The sequence below is a fragment of the Poecile atricapillus genome, chromosome 35 (assembly GCF_030490865.1).
Source record: "Poecile atricapillus isolate bPoeAtr1 chromosome 35, bPoeAtr1.hap1, whole genome shotgun sequence".
NCBI lineage: Eukaryota > Metazoa > Chordata > Aves > Passeriformes > Paridae > Poecile > Poecile atricapillus.
The window spans coordinates 3347026-3366706 of NC_081283.1; the positions used below are offsets into that span (position 1 = coordinate 3347026).

Below are 19681 nucleotides of genomic sequence, written 5' to 3' on the forward strand. Positions count from 1 at the left end.
CAATTATTTGAGCCTGGGGAGGGTCAAAGGTCCCTCCCCAGGACTGGTTCATGCCATCCCAGTGGGACTTCAACTGGGCCATACTGGGAGCACTGGGTTGGTTCTCCACCCTCTGGAAGGATCCCAAACACCAGCTGGGGTGGTTGATTCCTCTCCAGAACTGAACTGGGCCATACTGGGAGCACTGGGAAGAGCCAGGGGGTTTCAAATAAAGACTGAGACAGGCAGATCCATTAACCAAAATATCCTGCAGGTTCTATTCACAAGGAAAAGCTCCAGTCCATCTTTTTATTCAGTTTTTTTTTGAAAAATTTCCTGACGTTACAGAACTAAACTGAAATGTTTTTTTTTTGTTTTTTTTTTGCTTTTTTTTCATTTTTCTTCCACTCTTACAACTCATGACAAAAACAGAAACTTCATGAGCCGAAAAAACGGGGACAGGGGAGAAGGTGCCGGGGGGGTGGGGAGAGGAGAGAGAAGCTTTATAAAACTAAGATTTGGGGTTCAGCAATTTTAAGAGCTGAACGAAGGAATTAAAATGCTTTTAATTTGAGAGGAAAAAAAAAATTTAACCCCGAAAAACAGAACAAAAACAAAAACAAAAAAAAAAAAAAAATTTGAAACAAACTGAACCTGGTGAGTGGCGCGAGGCTGGAGGAACCGAAAATGTACAAACTAGTTTAAAACCTGGGTCGGTGCTAAGGGGCCGCAGATGGATGGCGAGGTGGGGGGGTCCGGGGCCCCCCTAACTGCTGCCCATGCCCCCGGTCTCCGAGGAGAGCCTGCAACGAGAAAAGGGCGTCAGAGGGAGCCCCGGCAGGAACGGGAACAGCGGCACCGGGAGCGCGGCCCCCGCTGCGGGGCAGGACGGCGGCCCCAGGGGGGGCAGGAGCGGCCGGGGAAGGGACGGGGCCGGGCTGGGGGGCCCTGGGCCGGGCTGGGCGCGGTGGGGGGCTCTGCCCCGGGCACTGGGGGGACCCCCGGGTGGGGCGGGGAGGAGGGGGCAGCTCCAGCGGGGACCCCGGGGTGCAGGGGACACACGGAGAGCGCAGGGGGCCCCTGAGCCAGCAGGGACCCCCGGGACAGCCCACCCCCTCCCCGGGCTGGGCAGAGGGGGCTGCAGGGGGGGGGGGTGAGGCAGAGGGGACCCCCGGGCCGGGCCCGCTGCGGCACACATCTACCAGAGCAGATTCTCACCGTGGCAACTTTATTACAGGTACAGACAGTTAGAGAGGACAGGAGAGGCCCCCGGGGCACCGGGGATGCAGTTCCCCCTCCCCGAAAAAAAGTCACAGAGTCCCTTCCCTCCCTCCACCCCCTATCCCGCCCCAAACCCCGCAACTGCACCCACACTACTCAAAAAAAAAAAATAAAAAAAGGGAAAAGGAGGAGAAATGGAAAAAAAAAATAAAAAATTAACAAGCAACAACTACAGGCAGGCAGAGAAGGAATTGTGACCGATCGATCACAGGACACAGGGACACAGTCTCTCGGCCGGCAAGAAAAGCTCTGCTGCTGCAAGGGCAACACGAGCTCAGTAAAAAGGAAAATTTAAAAAACCAAAAATAATAAAAAAAAAAAAAAAGAGGAAAATAATAGAGAAAAAAAATTGCTGTTCCAAGTCTCCTCTCCGGGGTCCCGGTGCTGCCACCCCCTGGAGCAGCCTCAGTACGGGGAGAACCTCTGCTTCTCCGCTTTGAGTTTGTTAGTGACACAGGGCACGGCGGGCGCCGCGGCGCCTTTGGCCGCAGACACGACATTTAGCGCCAGGAGAGGGACAGGTTTCATGCCAAGCAGACTGGAGACACAAGGGGCGGTCGGAAGAGGGTTGGGGAGGCTGGAGGGTGCGTCGGAGGCCCCCGCGGTGGCGAGCGAGGGGGTGGTGGTGGAGGAGGAAGAAGAAGAAGGGGTGGAGGGTTGAGAGAGGTTGATGCTGAGGTGGTCAGGGATCGTGACGGAGGCTGCCTGGGAGGAGGGTTTAGCGCTTTCTAAACTGTAACAGAGGAGAAAAGGAAAACAACAACAAAAAAAGAAAAAAAAAAAGAAAAAAAGAAAAAAAAGAAAAAAAACACGGGTGTGGGTGGGAGGGAAGGAACAGCACAAAATGCGAAAAAAAAGCACAGGACAAACAGCGAAAACTGCGCAGGAGCTGGGGGAGGAGGAGGAGGGAGGGAAGGCGCAGGGAGGGAGGGAGGGAGGGAGGGAGGGGAGGGAGGGGAGGGAAGGAAGGGATGGTGCTGCCAGGCCTGGCCCAGCCGCACAAGGGACCCCCACAACCCCCAGAGGAGCCCGGCTCGGCCCCAAGGTTCCCCCGTGCACCAGGAAGGAGCCAAATCCAGAGAAAACCAGGAGCAGCTGCTGCTCTGCAGGAGCAGGGACACAGCCCAGGGACCCCAGCCCCTCTCAGCCGGGGGATGCCGCTCCCAGCTCCAGGCAGGGAACAGGGGACACGGGGACACAAGGGGGGCCAGGCCCCCACGGCCCCGGAGCAGAGCCGGGCGCTGCCAGCAGCACCTGCAGCTCTCTGGGACGGCAGCGTCCCACCGGGACACTCGGGATCCCCGGGACAGGGCTGGGCAGCCCCTCCTGTCACCCCTCAGGGCGGCACAGCAGAGCCACCGCGAGGTTCCGCAGCGCCAGGCTCCCCCCAGCCCCATCCTCACCCTGCAGCATCCCCGGAGGTGGTGGCAGCAGGGACGGGGGACAGCAGGCACGGGAAGGGGACGCGGGAGAGAGGAAACCCCTTCCCTCATGCGGGGCACGGCGAGGGAGAGCACCCCAAGGGAGGGACTCACCTGACATTAATTAGATACTGGGCCAGGCTGATGCTCGCTGCAGATCCAGTTATGGTCACCTGCCGGTCAGTAGAGCCCTCCACGGGGTTGGCAATCTTGATCTGAGCCCCGGACATCTGGCGGATCTCGTTGATCTTGGCGCCCTGACGCCCGATGATGCAGCCAATCAGCTGGGGAGGGAAACGGGGTTAGCTCGGCCTCAGCCCTGCCCAGCACCTCTCGGGGGGACACTGGGGAAATCCCTTCAGGGAAAGGGCTGTCCCACAGGGGAGGACACCGTCCTTGGAGGCGTCCAAACTGGTGCAGATGTGGCCCTTGGGGACACAGCTCCGGGGTGGGGGGACAGTTGGACTTGGTGGCCTTAAAGGCCTTTTCCAACCTTAACAGTTCCATGACAACGGAACTCCTGGGAGTGGAGTGGTAAGGAGCTGGAAAAGGGGGGGGTTTAAGGGATTGAGAAAAGGCATTTTTTGCCCCTGGGGACCCTCAGAGCCAAGGGGCAGCCACCCCCCACACCTCCAAGCCCCCCGGGATACTCACATCGTTTGGAATGGTGAGTTCATGGGAGGTGGTTTGGGCAGAAGCATCCAAACCTGCTCGGAGACAGAGAGAGGGGGCCCAGGTGAGGGTGGGGGAGCCGGGGGGTGCAGCACCCCAAGTGCTGCCAGGTTCAGGCTGCCTGGGAGGGCTCCGAGCGGGCGGGGAGGGCGCAGCAGCCTGGGCGGTGACTCCGAACCCCGCTGATCCCCAGCCCTGCCTCCCTGCTTCCCCTCTCCTCGCTCAGCCCTGGAGCTCTCCCCTCCCCGCCTGGATTCTCCACCAAGGTGGGACAATCCCGGAGCAGGGGGCTGGCACTGGGGGGCTCCAGCCGGGCACTCGGCTCCGGGTCCGGCTTTCAATGGCTACAGTACCCTTCCTCCTCCTCCTCCTCCTCCTCCTCCCTGAGCCCCGCAGGGCCGTGCTACGCCGGCGGGCACTGGGAGGCTGCTCACACCCCACACAGGGCTGAGCTCGTGTGACTCGGGCGTTTTGCAGACATTTCTCCACTTTTCCCCCATTCCCCAGCTCGCTCCCTGCAAGAGGGAGCGGCAGCGGCCTCGAGGCCTCGCGCCGGGGCAGCTCTAGGGGGACACAACAGGTGACCCCCGGCGCTGTCCCCGCAGCTCCCGACAGCTCCAGCACCTCCTTGGCCAGGGGTTGCTCCCCTCTCTGTGTTTTTTGGGTGGGGGATTAAAGCTCAGGGCCCACAGCTCGCTGGGACAGCCGAGCCTCCACCCAGTCCTGCTGCTCTTTGCTATCCAGCTGTGCTCCAGGGCCCAGCCAGCCGAGCCAGGCTGCACCTCCAGCCCTTCTGGGGCTCCCCTCAACCCCCTTTCCCCCCCAGGCCAGGCAGCATCTATCAGGGAGAACGAGACCCCGGGCAGCATCAATACACAACAGAGTAACTACAGATCGTGTGTTTGGATCATTACCCCAATAGCCTTTCACCTCTGGAGAGCTGGAGTCAATGCCTGTTAAGATACAAGTCACAATGAGTTTGGCTGTCTCTAGTTTAGAAGCCACAAATGGGTAATTTTTTTTCTCTTTCTTTTTTTTTTAGTTAAATGTGGTTTGGTTCTTTTTAGCCATCTTAGCAAATCTGCAGCAAATTTGGTACAGCTCGGCAGTCGCTGGCGTTAGGCCTGGAGCAGCCGGAGGGGAGAGAGCGGGTGCTGCGGGCCGGGGGTCTCCCAGTGCAGAGCTGCGAGGACACGAGGGAGGGAGGGCGGGAGGGAGGGGAGCAGCGTGGATGGGTGGAGGCCGTGCCCCTGCGGCCCCAGACACGTCCCAACAGCAGAGGTTACCTGGCCAGCCCGGGGCAATGTTTGGGTTTAGGTTTTTGTGAGCACGGCCCCAGCGCAGGAGCCGGGAGCGGCCCGGGCCGCGCACGAACGCACACGGAGAGAAGGAGTTTCCATACCACTGAATCCAGTGTTGCCATGAGACATTGGAAAGTGTGACTGTTGCATTGCCAATTGGTGCAGCTTGGTCAGCTAGAGGAGAGAAGGGAGAGGGGGAGAGGGAGAGAGAGAGAGAGAGAGAGGCTGGCGTTAGCCATTTCCCGAGGCCGGGGGCCAGGACTCACCGCGCGCACCCGCACGGACACGGCCCCGCCGCCCGCCCCGGCCCCTCCGCGCTGCCCCGGCCTCGGCGGGCGGGGGGCTCTGCCCACCCCCCGTGCAGCGAGGGCTGGAGGAGCGCAGGAACAGAAGCAGAGAGGAGTGGGAGGAGGGAGCAGGTGCCGGCGGCACCGCGGGGAGCACGGGGACCGGGCACGGAGCACGCTCGGCTCTGTGGTGCCAGCCCGGCTTCCTCAGAGCCCCGCAGACCCCCTCGCTGCCCTACGGGTGCCAGGAGCAGAGATCAGCCCCTACGGGATGAGGATGGGTGCCAGAGGATGGAGGTGTCCGACAGCGCCGGCCGCTGCCGGGATGGTCCCTCCGCTCCCGCCGGGCTGGGCCGGGTCCAACCCCCTCCCCGACTGCCACCTGCGCCCGCTCGCTGGGCCAGCTGTCCCCTGCCCCGGGAGAGCCACTGTGACACAGCCACCGTGTGCTGGCTGGGGGGGGTCTCGTGCCAAATTGAGGGGGGCGGGGGGGGGCAAAGGAAAAGCCAGAGCTGGTGTGAAATGCCAAGCCAGGGAGAGGTGGGTTTGGAAAAAAAAATATAATAAGGAGGAGGGAAGTGCCAGGAGGTGGGGGAGGATCCAAGGAGAGATCTGAGGCCGGCTGAAGCTGGCTGCAGGAGGGCCAGCTGAGGGGGGACGAGGTTTTTTTGGGGGGGGCGGGGAGGTGCTGGGGAGCTCAGATCAGATCGAGTATTCAGCCCCAAGCTGAGCCAGCTCGAGTGGAGAAAGCACGGAGAAAATTTTTGGAAGGTGGGGGAGGAAAAGGGTGGATTTCAAGACAAGAAGTTGTAAATAAAAACTTACATCTGGCTGTGGAATGGCATACTGTCCTTGAATGGTATAGGCCTACAAAAGGAGGAAAACAGTCCTATTAACAACCATCGGACAGCCACCCAGGGACAGACAGATTTCAACTAGCCAGGAAGTCAGAGAGCCAAGGTGGAGAGTTCTCCGGGGCGAGGGAAGTGGGGCAGGAGAGGCGGGGACGGATAAATGCTGTCACAAGCAGTTTCTAGGCTGGCGGTTACTCGAATTGGCCTGACGTGGCGGGTACGGGGAGGGGGTGGGCAGAATCCGTGCCATCCCCCCCCCAAAAAAAAGGTGGCAGACAAAAAAATAAGGAAAAAAAAAAAAAAAAAAAAAGAGAAAAAAACCAAAAACGAAAAACCAAAAAAACCAACAAGAGAACGGCTGGGATCTTGATGAAGATGTTATGGTGTGGTGAGTCCGACAATGCTGCTATCCCTGCGCCCCCGCGCAGGCAGGGAGGCTCCAACGCCCCCGCCGGCCCTGCTGCTGCTCCTGGCCCCTCTCTGCCCCGGCCCGGCAGCTCCCCCGCCTCCCCTCCCACCCCCCAAAAAAAAAGTTTGCCCCGTTCCGAGTCCTCTCGTCACTCCACACCCTAGGACAACGTCGCTGGGCAAGCTACAGGTCAGTGCTGGCGCTGGCTACCACTGCTCGACACGGCCCAGTGCTCGGAGGGGAACGAGGCGAGGGCCTGACCTGCCACAACTCCGTGTCCCCGAGGTTACAAGGGACAGCCACAGACTTCAGATTCCTCCTGAAGCTACCCAGAAAGGGCGAGGCACTGGCTGGGGCCTGGCTGGCTAAGGTTTGGGGAGGTCTGGGGGGGCCGGGCAGGTGGGGGCGGGTGGGAGAGGAAGGGGAGAGGGGGGTACACAGCCTCACTTCCAGGTCACCGGAAGAACTGCAGCCCAGGCTGGAATTGGCCCAAGTTCGTTGCCATGCAGTGGCTGCCGGGTGGCCTGCGTGAGGAGAGGTTGGTGGGCTCAGAGTCCAGTTCCCAGTGGACAGGAGTCCACAGCACAAAAAGCCACCGTTGTCGGTTTTGGGGGACGGGGACAGGGGTGCCACCCTTGTTGGCAGTCTCAGAGAGGCCAAGGATTGAACGGGCCGTGGAGACTGAACTCCCCTCTCACCTCCTGAGGTGGTCCCTCCAAGTCAGAGTTGAGGCACATGGATGGGGCGGTGTGGGGGTAGCTCGCACTGCCGCTGCTGTACCTGTCCTGTGGATAAATTAGAGGACTTCAGTCTCCAGGGCTGTCAATCCGAAACCTTTCGCTAACACCAAACTCAACATCCACATTAGCTCAGTGCTGATCGAGGGCTCGCCCTGCTCTACGCACGACTCTGAGCTGCGAAGACAGAGAGCGCAAGGCCCACCGGGAGCGGGGCCCGGGCGGCTGCTTGGGCCTGGGCCGGGGGCGGAAAGAAGGAAGGGGGAGACGAGGGGCAAGGGGAGGGAAGAGATGCGTGGCTGTGGGAAGCCTGCTCCTCACTGCTCTAACGGGGAAGGCGGCCGGCTCCCGCCCCGGGGGTCCGCACGCTGCGGCCCCGCCGCTGGCCAGGGGCGCGGGGGCTTCCCCCGGGGTGCAGAGCGGCGGGAGAAGCTGCTGGGGAGGCGGGAGGGGGGGGCTGACCGGGTTCAGGTGGGGAGGAAGAGGCAGGGAGAGGGGCACGGGTGGGGAGGAAGGGGACGGCGGCAGGTCCGTCCCCAAGACAAGCGTGGCAGGGTTGGGAAAGGGGAGAGCGGAGTCAGGCCTGGCTCTCGGGGAGGCCGGCGGCAGCTACACCCCTTCCCTGACCCCCTTCCCTGCCTACTGAGGCCCCCACTGACAAAGCCAGGCCCTGCCCACCCCGAGGGCTCTCCCTGGCAGCAGGAAGGCAGCGGATGCGTTGTCACCGTGGTTTCTCCGAGCGCTGGGGCAGCCCCGGGGGCCGCAGGGTGGGAGCACCTGGGCCCCACCTCCCGCCGGCCCTGGGGTTCCGGGCGGTCCAGGATCCCAAAGGACACCTGTCCAGTCCCCTGCAGGGTGGCTCAGGGCAGGGCTCGGGCCACTCCCCAGCTCAGCGCAGGAGGGCCTAAAGCCCTGTCCCCTGATGCTACTCCTATCTGACACCCTCCCCTCCTGCGAGACGAAACCTCTGCACGCCCCAGCCCTACCCACGGCACAGGCTGAGCCTCTGCACCCCGAGAACCAGCGGCAGAGAGCGCAGATCCCTCAACCTCCGGGCCAGTCACCCACAGGAGGTCACAGCGAGTCCTTGGAGCCAGCCCGAGGCAGAGAGGCAGAGCCTGGGTTAGGCAGCTCGGCCCGATTCAAACCCCTACTGCCGCCACCAGGCTGGCAAGTGTTTTTTTGGCTGGTTAATTCCAGGAGTGTTTTCCAGCACCCTCTCCTCCCAAATCGGCCCTTTTCCCTGCTGCCATCCCTGAGCAGGGACGGCTGGAGCTGGCTCTGGGGGACCGAGGGCACAGCGTGGGTGACGGGCACGCGGAGCAGCTCCGAACGACCCCCGCCCCTCCCCACCCCGCACCCCAGGAGCCCAGGAGAGGCCTTACCTGGCCGCCTGCAAAGATGACGGGAGAGCTGGATGGCTTGGGTCGGTACGGGATGGTGACACCCTTCGGGGGAGACTGGGTGACAGCAGAGAGGCCAGGTCAGACTCCGAGCGCCGCTGTGCCAGCCCCCTCCCCGCAGCCCGCACCCCCAGCTGGCCTTTGGGGACCCGGGGCACTGCCACTTCCCATCCTGGGCCCAGGGCCATGGAGGGCACCCGGGAGCACGGCAGGGCCGTGGGTGACACCACGAGCTGCTCTCGAGGCCCCGCTCAACCCCGGTTCTAAGCAGCTCCAAGCCTCACCTGGATGAGGCTGTAATCCCCAGCTATCCCTTTATCCCCCAGCAGCTCTTTTCTTCTCCCCCCTCAGCATTTCCACCCTCCAAGGGCAGCGGGATCCCCCGTGGCAGCAGCCGCCTCCCAGGGACAGGCCCTACCTCAAGCATGACGACGCAGATCTGTTTGACGCACTCGATGATGGACTGTGGGATCCCAGCAATGGTGATGGCTCGCTCAGTCGAGTTGGGCAGCATGTCTCCTGCCACCTGGACCTGTGCCCCCGTGCTCTGCCAAGTCCAGGGTTAAAAATAGCCCGTCAGACCCCGGGCAGGGCCCAGACCTCAGCGACGAACCCCGCGCGTGGTTATACATAGCCAGAACTGCCCCCCAGCTCCTCCTGTCCCCCAAAATAAAGTCCTTTAATCCCAGCTGGATACAACTCGGTCACCGGGGGCCTGAGGTGGCAGAGGAGACCTGGCCTCAGCCTGTCCCTGTAACCCAAGCCAGTCCCCACACCAGCAGGGTTAATCCAACAGCACCCAGTGCTAAACGGGATGGCCAAAGCGGTGCTGGCCTGGATCACATCTCCCTCTCCAAAACCTGGGAAAAGGCTGGGGAGGAGGCAATCAGGTGCCATGGGAGTGGTGGAGTTAGAACCCAGGCACCCAGCTGGGAGGGAAACCCCGGGCAGAGAAGGGTCTGCCTCGAATCTCAGCTTGCCAAGCACTAAAAATACAAGGAGCTCCAAAACATCCCGGAGATGCCACATCCCTGGGGTGGGGACAACGCAGGGATTTGCCCTTGGGGACAGCTGATCCCCCCTGAGCCGGGCACCACGCACCTCTCGGATCTCCTTGATCTTGCAGCCTCCTTTGCCAATGAGGGACCCGCACTGGCTGGCAGGGACCACAAGCCGGAGGGTGACCGGAGGCCGGCTGGCAGCTGTGCTGTTGGTCATGGAGCTGCTGATGTCCTGCGAGGAAGAGGAGGTGTTGAGGGCTCAGCCCTGAAGAACGGCACGCGCTGGGGACGTGCCTGGCACAGGGAGGTGACGCTGGCACCAGCAGCGCAGGCCAAGGTGACCTCGGGGCTTTCCCAGTCCCACTTCCCAGGACCTCCTCGGCAGCCCAGAAAAAACAGATGTATTTTGGGGAAGCAGAGGCCAAACTGCCGTCTCAAAGGAAATGGGTTGAGGCACTGCTCCAGGCTGGGTCCCACCTCAGCCAAGCAGGAGCCGGTGCTGGAGGGGGACAGGGGGGACTCAGGGGCTCCACGGCTCCAGGGTCAGCACGGAGCCTCCCGCTGCACCAGGGATCAAGGCAGCAGCTCCGGGAAAAACAATCCCGGCGCCGATTACAACAGTCATGTGCTGGCAGGGGGAGGGGAGGCACAAGGCCAGGGCTCAACTGACCTACTAAAAGCAAAGCTTCAGCTCCAAGGCCGGTGCCCAGAAGCGCTGCAGAGCCGTGCAGCCCTTGGAGGACTCTGGCTCCCTGCATTCGGCACAAACAGCTCCAAGCTCTGCAGCTTTTAAGGCTGCAGTGAGGGCAGGGGGGTTTGGGGACAGAGCTGCCAGCACAGGGCTGCTTCTCTCTGGGTAGTGTCCCAAATCCAAAGGGCTACTGAATTTGTACCCCCACAGGCAAGGTGAGGGCCACAGAGCTCTGCCCCACTCCAGGCGAGGAGCTCTCCCAACTCCTGCTCCCTCCAACCTGGAGCAGGATGGAAATCTTGACAACACAGTCCTGAGCAGGCCCTATCACCTGCAAGATCCAGGTTATCCAGCAGCAAAAGCCCCCCTGGAAGTCACTGATTTAACAGGACCAGGGATACAATGCAGCTCCTCCAGCCCCACACAGCTGCAGTGCCAGCTCCTCCTTGGCAGGGCTGGGGACAGGGCTGAGTCCTGGGGGCAAGTAGCACCAGCATGAGCAGAGCTGGGGCAATTCCAAGCCCTGCTCAGTCTCACGCTGTGGGCAGGAAATCCCTGCGGGGCTCTGGCTCCAGCACTGCCTGGACCTTGCCCCAGCACAGGGCTGGACAAAGATCGGGGGCCAGGCGGGGAAACGCCAGCCGCCCGTGCAGAACAACGGCCCTGGGGCTCGTGCCGGGGTCAGCTCATCCGGAGAGAGGGGAAAAACGGGGGCAGTGACTGCAGGGGGCCCAGACACACCTCTTCCAGTTTGTCAATGATCATCGCAAAAGCTTTGAAGATGGCGTTGGTGGGTCCCGCGAGGGTGATGATCCGCTCGGGGCAGTTCCCTTCCGAGATGTTGATGCGAGCTCCGCTCTGCGGGAGGCAAACGCCACCTCAGTGCTCCGGCCGCCCGCCCCGAGCTCCTCGGGATTCCTCCGGATCCCCCGCTGCCGCCGCTGGGGACAGAGCCCTCCCTCCTCCTCCTCCTCCTCCCCTCCCTCGGCTCGGGCAGCCATCTTCTCCTCCTCGGCTTCCTGCCGCGCCTGCCCACACCTCCCGGCATTCCCCGCGCCGCCGCTGCCGCGCTGCCTGCGGAGCCCTGGCCGGGCCGCCATCCCCCTGCTCCCGCAGCCCCAGCGCTCACCTCCTCTCGCATCTTCTTCACGGACTCCCCTTTCTGTGAGGGACGAGAGAAGGGAGAGAGGCGTCAGCGCGGCTGTGGGGAGGGACGGGAGGGGGGGAACGAGGGGAGAAGGGGAAAGGGAGGGCTAGGCGAGTTTGTTCCTCACTTACCTTCCCAATGATGCTTCCCACCTCCTGGGATGGAAACAAAAGCACCATTAGTCAGCGTTTTAAAAACTCCTGGAGCCCCAAGCCTAAAAACTCAGCTGTTTTCACAGTCAAAACAAGCTCCTGAGCACTTGAGACCTGCCCCTCAGATTACTGAGGTTTATCCCAGTTGTGCTGATCTTGCTCCCATCAGGTCGTTCCCCTGCCACCCCATAATTATTTTCTTTGCTGGCTGCACCCCAGGATCTGCCTGGGCACCAGCAGCACATTCCCGACCCCACGGCCACACGCAGCCACCCCGTGTCAGGCCAGGGCTCCGCACGGCGGGCTGGGGACACGAACCTTTCCGTGCATGAGTAGCCGGATGGTGAGTGTGACATTGAGACCCCCTTCGATGACTCCGGTGTCCATGGTGGGCAGTGCGGGGTCGGCTCAGGCTGCGGCAGCGCTCGGGCCTCGGCTGGGGGGAGAGGGGCTGGGTGAGTGACTTGAGGGGCTGTGCCAATCCCCCCTGGCCCATCCAGGCAGGATTCCAGCCTCCCCATGCCGCTTCTCCCCTTGGAAGTGTTGGGCTGATCCACAGCTGGTCTGGCTCCTCTGAATTTCCGGGGCTGAACTGGCCCCATCCCAACCTGGATCCAGGAACTCTTGGGGTTACGGGGGTCCCACTCAGCCCCTGCCCCCTCCCAGCCCAGTTCTCTGCAGGGGCTTCCTTGAGGGACAACTGAATGCTTTAGGGTGACCCCCAGTAGGACAGGGGACACAAAGGGCTGCTGGACACAGCCAAGGATCCCGAGAAGGCACTGAGGACTAATCGTGGTCCCTTATAGGTCCGGGGAAGCTGCCGCTCTCTGTGAGCCCCACACTTTTCACTGCCCAAGTTTTCCTGCAGCTGCCCGATGGGAGCGGGTGCCCCAGTGCCGGAGGTTTGGCCCGCTGGGAAACCGGGATTATGGAGAAAATAAACTCCATCCACTTCCCTGAGCCCTGAGCCTGCGCGGGGCCTCTCGGAGCAGGTTCCGATGCGATTCCCTCAGACCCAGATAAGGCCACATGAGCGCACGATCAGGTTTCAAACCACCTGAGTCGGGCAGCGGTTGCAAAACAGCCCGGCCGGCCCCAGCCGAGCGTTTCATGGGAATCCGGTAAATAAACTCCCACTTCGGCCACTGCTTCTGCCCCATCAAAGTTTAACCACGGCCGGGGCAGGGCCCGGCTGCGCTGCCTCGCTGGCACCGGAGGGTTGTGCCGCGGCCTCCACGAGCTCAGCCCGACATCCCCCCGGTTCGGGGAGCAGAGCCGGGATCGGAGCCCCGGCATCGCGGGGAGGGCAGAGCGGGCCCCGAGCCCGTCCTGGGGACAAAAGGGTCCGAGCGGCCCCGCCGGGGGTGCGGCAGGCCCGGGCCGGGCTCCCGCGGAGGCTCTTCCGCAGGGAAACTTCCCCGAGCTGTGGGGCTCGGCCCCGCGCCCGCCCGGGGACCCCAGTCCCACAGCTGGGGACGCGGCTGCTGCGTTGGGACGTGGCTCCGAGGCGAGCCCGTCCCTGAGGCGGGGACGCGGCTCCGGAGCCAGCTCAGCCCTGCGCGGGGGGAGGAGCGGGGGGAGCCGGGCCGGGGGTCCCGGCTCCGAACCCGGCCGGGGGGACGGGACCGGGGCGGTCGTCCCGGAGCGACCCCCGGGGCCGCGATGGAGCCCCCGGATGGGACCCGACCACAAGGCGGCTGAAGGGGATCCCGGGCCGGCGGCTCCGAACGGGACCCGGAGCCCGGCGGGGGGAGCCGGCCGAGTGCTGGGGCCGTGGCGGGGAAATGGGCCCCTGGCTCCCGGACCGGGCCGGGAGGCACCGGCGCGGGGCTCCGAACGCCCGCGGGACCGGGAATCAGCGTTCCGCTCCGGGCAGGCCCGGGGGGAAGATCCCGGACCCTCCGCGGGGGCGGCGGCTCCGCTCGGACCCGTCCGTGCCCCCCCTTCCCGCTCCGGCGGGGAAAAACAACAGCGCGGGATGGCGGAAAAACCGGGCCCGGGCGGGAAAAGAAAAACTCCTGGAATGAATTAAAAAAAAAAAAAAAAAAAATTAAAAAAAAAAACCAAAAAACAAAAGAAAAAAGAATTGAAATTTAAATTCCAAGAAAACGGAGTAGAGAGAAAGAAAAAAAAAAATCTCCCCACGCCCCTCGGGGCCCCCCCGCGCCCGGCCCGGGCGGGGGGCGGCGGCGCCGTGTGACGCACACGGCGGCCCGAACCCCCCGAACCCCCCCGGGCCGGTTCCGGCGGGGGGGACAGCGGGGGGGGGGCGGCGGGAGGCGGCAGCGGCGGCCCCCGAGGCCCCGGGGCCGTTTCTCCGGCCGGCGGCGGCGCGGGGCGCGCGGGCCGCACAGGCCGCACAGGCCGCGCAGGCCGCGGGCGCCGTGAGGGCGCGGCCGGCGGGGGAGCGGCGGGGGGGCCGCGCGAGGGCCCGGCCGGGGGGGGATCGGACCCGGATGGCGGCCGGGGGGGCGCGGGGGGGGCCCGCGGGGAGGCCCGGGGGGCGGCGGTGGGGGGGCGATGGGGGGGGGGGGGGGGCGAGGGTCGGGCCTACCTGTGTCGGCGCCGGTAACGGCGTTGGGCGAAGGGCGCTCCGGGCGGAGCGGGAGGAGGGAGGGCGGGAGGGAGGGGGGGGGAGGCGGGGAGGGAGCGCGGCGGGCGGGCGCGCGGGATGGCGGCGGCGGCGGCGCGGGCGCGGCTGCTCCGGCTGCGGCGGCCGCGGGTCTGGGAGGGGGCGGCGGGCGCGGCCCGATTTACACCCGCCCCGACCCGGAAACGCACCGCGCGCGCGGGGCGGGGACAGAGCGGCCGCCGCCCGCGACGGCGCCCCCAGCGGCGCGGAGGGCCGGAAGGGAGCGGGGCATTGGGGGCGCTGGGGGGAATTGGGGGGCGTCGGGGGGCACTGAGGAACAACGGGGACTCTGGGACAGCTCTGGGGGGAAACGGGGGGAGCTGCGGGCAAAGGGGAGGATTAAAGGTCATCAGTTGTGTGTGGGGAGCTATGGGGCAGCTGGAGGGCAAAAGGGGGCAAAAGGGGGCAATAGGGGCGGGGGCACTGGGGGGGTTTGTGTCCCCCCGAAGCTCAGCCCACATCGGCGCGAAGGAGACGCTGACACACATGGGGGTGTCCTAGAGCTTTATTGGGGGGACAGCGGGGGCACCCCGGGACCCCCCCGGCACCAGGGGAGGGGGCCCCGGCTGCTCCTGGGGGTCCTGGTGGGTCCCGGGTGGTCTTGGGGTGGTCCCGGGTGGGTCACAAGGGTCCCAAGAGGTCCCAGATGGCTCCTGGTTGTCCTGGGGGGTCCCGAGCGGTCCTGGTGGTCCCGGGGTCCTGGGGGGTCCCAGGAGCATCAGTCGGAGCTGCTGAGGAGGAGGACGACGACGAGGACGAAGAGCGCTGGGGGGGGGGACAGCAGAGCCATGAGCCCCCGAGGGGGGCTGGGGGGTGACCCCTGTGTCCCCCCCGGGTCCTCTCCCCCACCTTGTGCCTCTTGTGAGCCTTCTTCATCCTCTTCTTCATCTTCTTCGCCGCCTTCTTGCCTTCTTGTCCAGCGCGGGGGGGAGCGAGGGGAGCGCCCCGGGGTGGGGGGGCTGCGGCAGGGGGGGGCCCAAGGGGGGGCCCAAGGGGGGGCCCGAGGGGGCCAGGGGTGGCCCCGGGGGAACGGGGGAGCCCCGGCGGGGTACGGGGGCTGCCCAGGCCCCCCCAGCGGGTTGGGGGGCGCCGCGGGGGGGGGGTACACGGGGTTGGGGGGTGGGACCTGGGGGGGGTACGTGGGGTTCGGGGGGTACACGGGGTTGGGGGGGGGCGGCTGTCCTGGGGGGAGAAAACAGGAGATTGAGGGGAGGGGTCTGACCCTGGGGGGGGGCAAGGCAGCCCCCCAGACCGGGGTGCCCCCCTGTACCTGCACCAGGGTTCCACATGGCGGGAGACTCCAGGACCTGGGGGGGCACAGGGGGTGAGCGGGACCTCCCGAGCTCCCCACCGCTGGCACCCAGAGGAAACTGAGGCACGGAAGCTTTGGGGGGTCCCCCCCGGGACTGTCCCGGGGGAACAATGGGGGAGTCGAAGGTTTGGGGGTGCGCAGGGGGATTTTGGGCTGGGGATCTTGGGGTCCTGGGGCTCCGCTCCCACCTTTGCTCCGGCCGCGGCCCCTCCCGGCAGGAAGCGAGGGCGGGGCCGGACCGTGCCCCTCCCGCCCGGTTCCCGGCTCCTCCCCGCCCGCCCCGTGCCTCAGTTTCCCCGCAAGTTCCCGCTAGGTTCCTCGGCCGCTCCCCGCCCGCCCCGTGCCTCAGTTTCCCCGCACGCACCTGGCGGGGGGCGACCCCCGGGCCGGGGTCCTCCGGGGCCGGTGCGGGCCCCGCGGCCAAGCGCTGGAGCCGCTGCAGCGCCCGCTCGGCCGAGAGCCGCGCCTCGGGGTCCGGGTCCCAGCAATCCTCCAGCAGCTCCGGCAGAGCCCCCCCGGGCTGTGGGACCCCCCTCCCCGGGCTCAGCGGGGGAAACACCCGGGGATGACACCCCCGAACGGGGACACCCCCCCGGTACCCCCAGGGTCATCGCCGGGCAGCGGGGAGGGGACCCCTGGGCAGCGACCCCCCCCAAACACCCCCGGGCACCCAGGCGCGGACCCCCCGGGACCCCCTGCACCCCCCGGACCCCTGCACCCTCCTGCACCCCCCGGACCCCCCGCGGGCGCCCCCAGCAGCCGCGGCTCCCGCCCCGGGGTCCCGGGCTCTGACCTGGGGGGCGCGGTGCCAGGCGGGGGGGATGAGCGGCCGCCGCCTCTCGTCCGCAGCCAAACGCCGCAGCTGAGCCCCGCTGGGGCTGGAGCCCAGCTCGGCCTCGTACGCCAGCCGGAACGGCGGCACCGGGGCTCCTGCGGGGCGGCCGGGGGTCAGCGGGGCCGGGGGGCCGCGGGCGGCGCGGGGGGACCCGCGGAGCTCACCGGGGCTCAGGGCCTGGCAGCGGGACAGGATCTCCCAGAGCAGCAGGGACAGCGCGTAGACGTCGGCCTGGCGCAGCGCCCGGCCCCAGGCCCGCAGGTCCAGGCTCTCGTCCAGGATCTCGGGTGCCAGGTACCGCTGGGTGCCCGCCTGCGCCCCACCGGGCCTGAGCTCGGGGCCAGCGGGGCCACCGGGCCCCCCGCGCCGGGGACGGGCTCAGGCGGCACCCGCAGCCCTGGCCGCCAGCGACATTTGCGGATCCATCCCCAACCCAGCGCTGTCCCCTTCCCGAGCCGCTGCCGCCGCCGTCCCACCCCGCCCCGTCACCTTGCGGATGGTCACGGCGTGCCGGGCGCCGGTGCCGTCCTGGGCGCGCGGGGGCAGCGCCAGCGCCAGCCCGAAGTCGCCGATGGCGCAGGTCCCGTCCTCCCGCACCAGCACGTTCTGGCTGCTCAGGTCCCGGTGCACCACGCTGGGCTTGTACAGCCCTGGGGGGCACCGGGGGTCACGGGGGGGACGGGCCCGGGGGAGCCCAGGGCACAGCGGGGACAGGGCCACCCTCACCGTCACGCCACAGCTCCTGGTGCAGGAAGGCCAAGCCGCGGGCCAGGGACAGCGCCAGGCGCACGCTGCCCGCCCAGGTCCCCACGTGCTGCCCCAGAAAGTGGCGCAGGGAGCCCTGGGGACACGCGAGGGACACGGGTGGGGGTGTGGGACACCCCCCAGTATATCCCACGCATCTCCCCCCACCAGCCCCCCATCCCCACCCCTATGCTCCCCGACTGTCCCGCCGCCTCCCCCCGAGCCTCCTCATCCCCCTGCACACCCCCGAGCCCCCTAAACCCCTGTGCGCCCCTGTCATCCCCCGAGGTGACGCACGGCCGGGTAGAGCTGCAGGACCAGGAGTCCCCCTCGGGCGCGGGGTCCGGCCGCTCTGGTGTCCAGCAGCCTGGCCACGTTCTCGTGCTCCATCAGCGGCAGAGCGTGCACGGCGCGTTCGGCCGCGAACCTCCGGCCAGCCCCGGCCGCGAACGCCTTGATGGCCACGGGCCGCTGGCGCAGCGTCCCCCGCCACACCGCCGAGAAGCGGCCCGACTGCAGCACCTGCCCCGCGGGGACACCGGGGGGGACAGGGGACACAGCTGGCACCGAGTGTCGCCAGCCCCCGGCATCCCCCCACGCAGGGATCCTCATACCCGTGAACCTTTTGGGGCTCCCCGGGCACTCTCAGCGCCGTTGTGCCACCCCCGGACTGATGTCCCCTCTGCCGTGGGTGTCCCCACATCCCCTCCCCATATGGGTGCCCCCTCCCAGCGTCGCCTCCTTACCTGCCCTCCCACCTGGGCGCCCCCCCGCGTGCCCCTCGCCCCGCGGGTGCCCCGCACCTGCAGGAAATGCAGCGCAGGCAGGTCCGGGCTGGGGGGCTCCGGAGGGACCCCGATTCTCCGTCCCCTCTGCGGTGGCTGACCGGTGCGGGCCCTTGTCCAGCGCAGTCCTGGATGGGGGACACCAGGGACACCCCCATCCGGGACCCCCCCCCCGAGGAACGCCCCCGAATCAGGGACACGGACCTGGGGACACCGGGGACCAGCAGCGCCCCGCACCACGCAGGGGACACGGGGAATGTGGCATCCCGGGATCCCCGGGACACCGGGGACACCCCGCCTGGGACACCCCACCCCAGGAGGTCACTAGGACAGCAGGAACCCCCGCCCCAGGGACAGGGTGACACAACACTTGGGGACCTGCACTCTGGGAATACCACAGATGTGGCGTCTGGGGACACCCGGGGGACATCGGGTAGGGCGTGACTGTGCCCGGGGGTCCCCCCCGTCCCCGCCGTGCCCCTGTCCCTACCGAGGATGCCCAGACAGGTGAGGAGGATGAGGAGGAGGGGGCCGGCACCCCACAGCCACAGGGTCCCCACGGATCCCCCCTGGCCGGGCACTGGGGACAGAGACTGCGGTGACACAGAGTCCCCCTGGCCCCCCAGGTATCCGGGGTGCTGGGGGGGGGGGCATTTTAGGGGATCCTATGGCTTCCCCAGACCCCCGTGAGTCCCAGGTCCACTCAGTCCCTCCCCAATCCCCCCATGGGTCCCCTGAAGATCTCAGGATCCCCCGTGGGCTCCCCCTGTGTCCCCATCCCCGAGTGCCCCCCAGAACCCCCCGGCCCCCGCACCTGGGCCCTGGCGGGTTCCCCCCAGCCCCGCGGCCGCTGTCCCCGTGGCGTTGCCGTTGCAGAGGTGGCCGTGGCACAGGCACAGGAGCACGGAGCTGCCGGGGTGTCCCGCGGGGCTGGGGGCGCAGGTGGCCGAGGGACAGGCGTCCCCCCGGCCGCCCCAGCAGCCTGGGAACAGCGGCACGGTCACCCCCGGGCGCCGGGGGACAGGGAGGGGGCAGGGGGACAGGTGGGACCCCCTGTGCGGGTCCCCCCCGCAGCCGCTCCTCCCCAGCGCCGCCGCAGCCGCTGCTCAAGGCCAAGGCCGAGCGGAGCCGCTGGGGAGGGACCAAAACCTCCCCAGTTCCCCCCGGCCAGGATCAGCCCCCGCTACCTGCCCCCCGGACACGATCAGACCCCTTTTGCCTCCCCAAGACCCTCAGGGCAGGACCCAGCCACTCAATCCTGCCCCAAAATTCCCACAACCCCTCCATCCTACCCTACCTGCCCCAGCTCCTTCTGCCTTTCCAAAATCCCCCCGGGGCAGGACCAACCCCTCCATCCTCCCCCAAAATGCCCCCGGAGAAGGACCAACCCCATCTTACCCAAAAATCCCCCCGGGGCAGGACCAAGCCGGCCTCCCCCGTCTCCTTCTGCTCCTCCAGACCCCCCCGGGCTGGACTCAAAGCGCAGCCACCCTTTCCCTCTCCCCAAAGCCCCCCGGTCGCGGGGGTCTCACCCTGCACCAGAGCCTGGCTGCGGTTCCAGATGCCGACGCAGCACTGCCCGGGGGGGCAGCGAACGGCGCCGGCCGCCGCCCCCCCCGCGCCCCCCAGCGCCCCCCGCACGCTCGGGTGCTTGTAGGACACGCAGGTCAGGTTGTGGGGGCCTGGGGGGGACACACACGCACTGGGGGTGCCTTTTAACCCTCTCAAAAAGGCCCCCCCAACCCCGGCTGCGCCCCCCAGCACCCACCTGGGCGCCCCATGGGAGCCTCCGCGGGTGGGAAGCGGAGCCGAGCAGGAGCAGGAGCAGGAGCAGGAGGAGGAGGAGGAGGAAAAGAAGGAGAGGAGGAGGAGAAGGTGCTGCCCCCGCACTAGGGAGGAGAGAGCCGGGGTGTCTGGGGGGGCAGCCAGGCCTGGCCCCCCTCCCTGCGTCACCCAAATCGTGCTCAGTGTCCCCAGTCCCCTCCTGGTGCCACTCTGGGACCAACTGCACCCCTGAAACCGGCCCGTGACCCCCCCA

The 19681-nt window shown here is 66.6% G+C and overlaps 2 protein-coding genes and 1 long non-coding RNA gene across 18 annotated transcripts; all 3 read right to left on the minus strand.

Annotated features, from left to right (window-relative positions):
• Window positions 1–229: 229 nt before the first annotated feature.
• Window positions 230–14011, minus strand: PCBP2 (poly(rC) binding protein 2). 16 transcript variants are annotated; one of them, XM_058861180.1, is made up of 16 exons: window positions 13890–14011; window positions 11654–11771; window positions 11315–11338; window positions 11166–11198; window positions 10778–10894; window positions 9446–9577; window positions 8763–8891; window positions 8327–8401; window positions 6903–6989; window positions 6663–6728; window positions 5767–5808; window positions 4756–4828; window positions 4268–4306; window positions 3336–3388; window positions 2796–2965; window positions 230–782 (listed from the first exon to the last, which is right to left on the minus strand). In XM_058861180.1, exons 2-16 carry the CDS (start codon window positions 11720–11722, stop codon window positions 746–748), a joined length of 1146 nt encoding a protein of 381 aa, XP_058717163.1. In that variant the 5' UTR covers window positions 11723–11771; window positions 13890–14011; the 3' UTR covers window positions 230–745. The 16 variants fall into 16 exon arrangements, with proteins under 16 accessions (XP_058717163.1, XP_058717165.1, XP_058717164.1 ...); XM_058861169.1 differs by lacking the exon at window positions 230–782 and adding an exon at window positions 1338–1993; XM_058861182.1 differs by lacking the exon at window positions 6663–6728.
• A 445-nt stretch (window positions 14012–14456) lies between these two features.
• Window positions 14457–14938, minus strand: LOC131590890 (uncharacterized). Its single transcript, XR_009280218.1, has 2 exons — window positions 14817–14938; window positions 14457–14732 (listed from the first exon to the last, which is right to left on the minus strand). It is a non-coding gene; the product is annotated as an uncharacterized LOC131590890 (long non-coding RNA).
• A 101-nt stretch (window positions 14939–15039) lies between these two features.
• On the minus strand, window positions 15040–19661 carry AMHR2 (anti-Mullerian hormone receptor type 2; the record flags this gene model as incomplete). The annotated part of the gene is made up of 13 exons (XM_058861141.1): window positions 19412–19661; window positions 19176–19325; window positions 18458–18625; window positions 18134–18223; window positions 17662–17771; window positions 17156–17380; window positions 16841–16955; window positions 16604–16764; window positions 16279–16426; window positions 16073–16209; window positions 15644–15799; window positions 15238–15274; window positions 15040–15149 (listed from the first exon to the last, which is right to left on the minus strand). Coding segments are annotated over exons 1-13 (1620 nt in total), but the record flags the coding sequence as incomplete, so codon positions are not given.
• Window positions 19662–19681: the final 20 nt, after the last annotated feature.

Bases quoted from the DNA above. Each gene is read 5' to 3' on its own strand.
- PCBP2 (XM_058861169.1), bottom strand. From the start codon at position 11,722: ATGGACACCGGAGTCATCGAAGGGGGTCTCAATGTCACACTCACCATC. The intron at 11,339-11,653 runs GTTCGTGTCCCC...TTTCCATCCCAG, and splicing joins GGCTACTCATGCACGGAAAG to GAGGTGGGAAGCATCATTGG. The intron at 8,892-9,445 runs GTGCGTGGTGCC...TGGACTTGGCAG, and splicing joins AGATCAAGGAGATCCGAGAG to AGCACGGGGGCACAGGTCCA.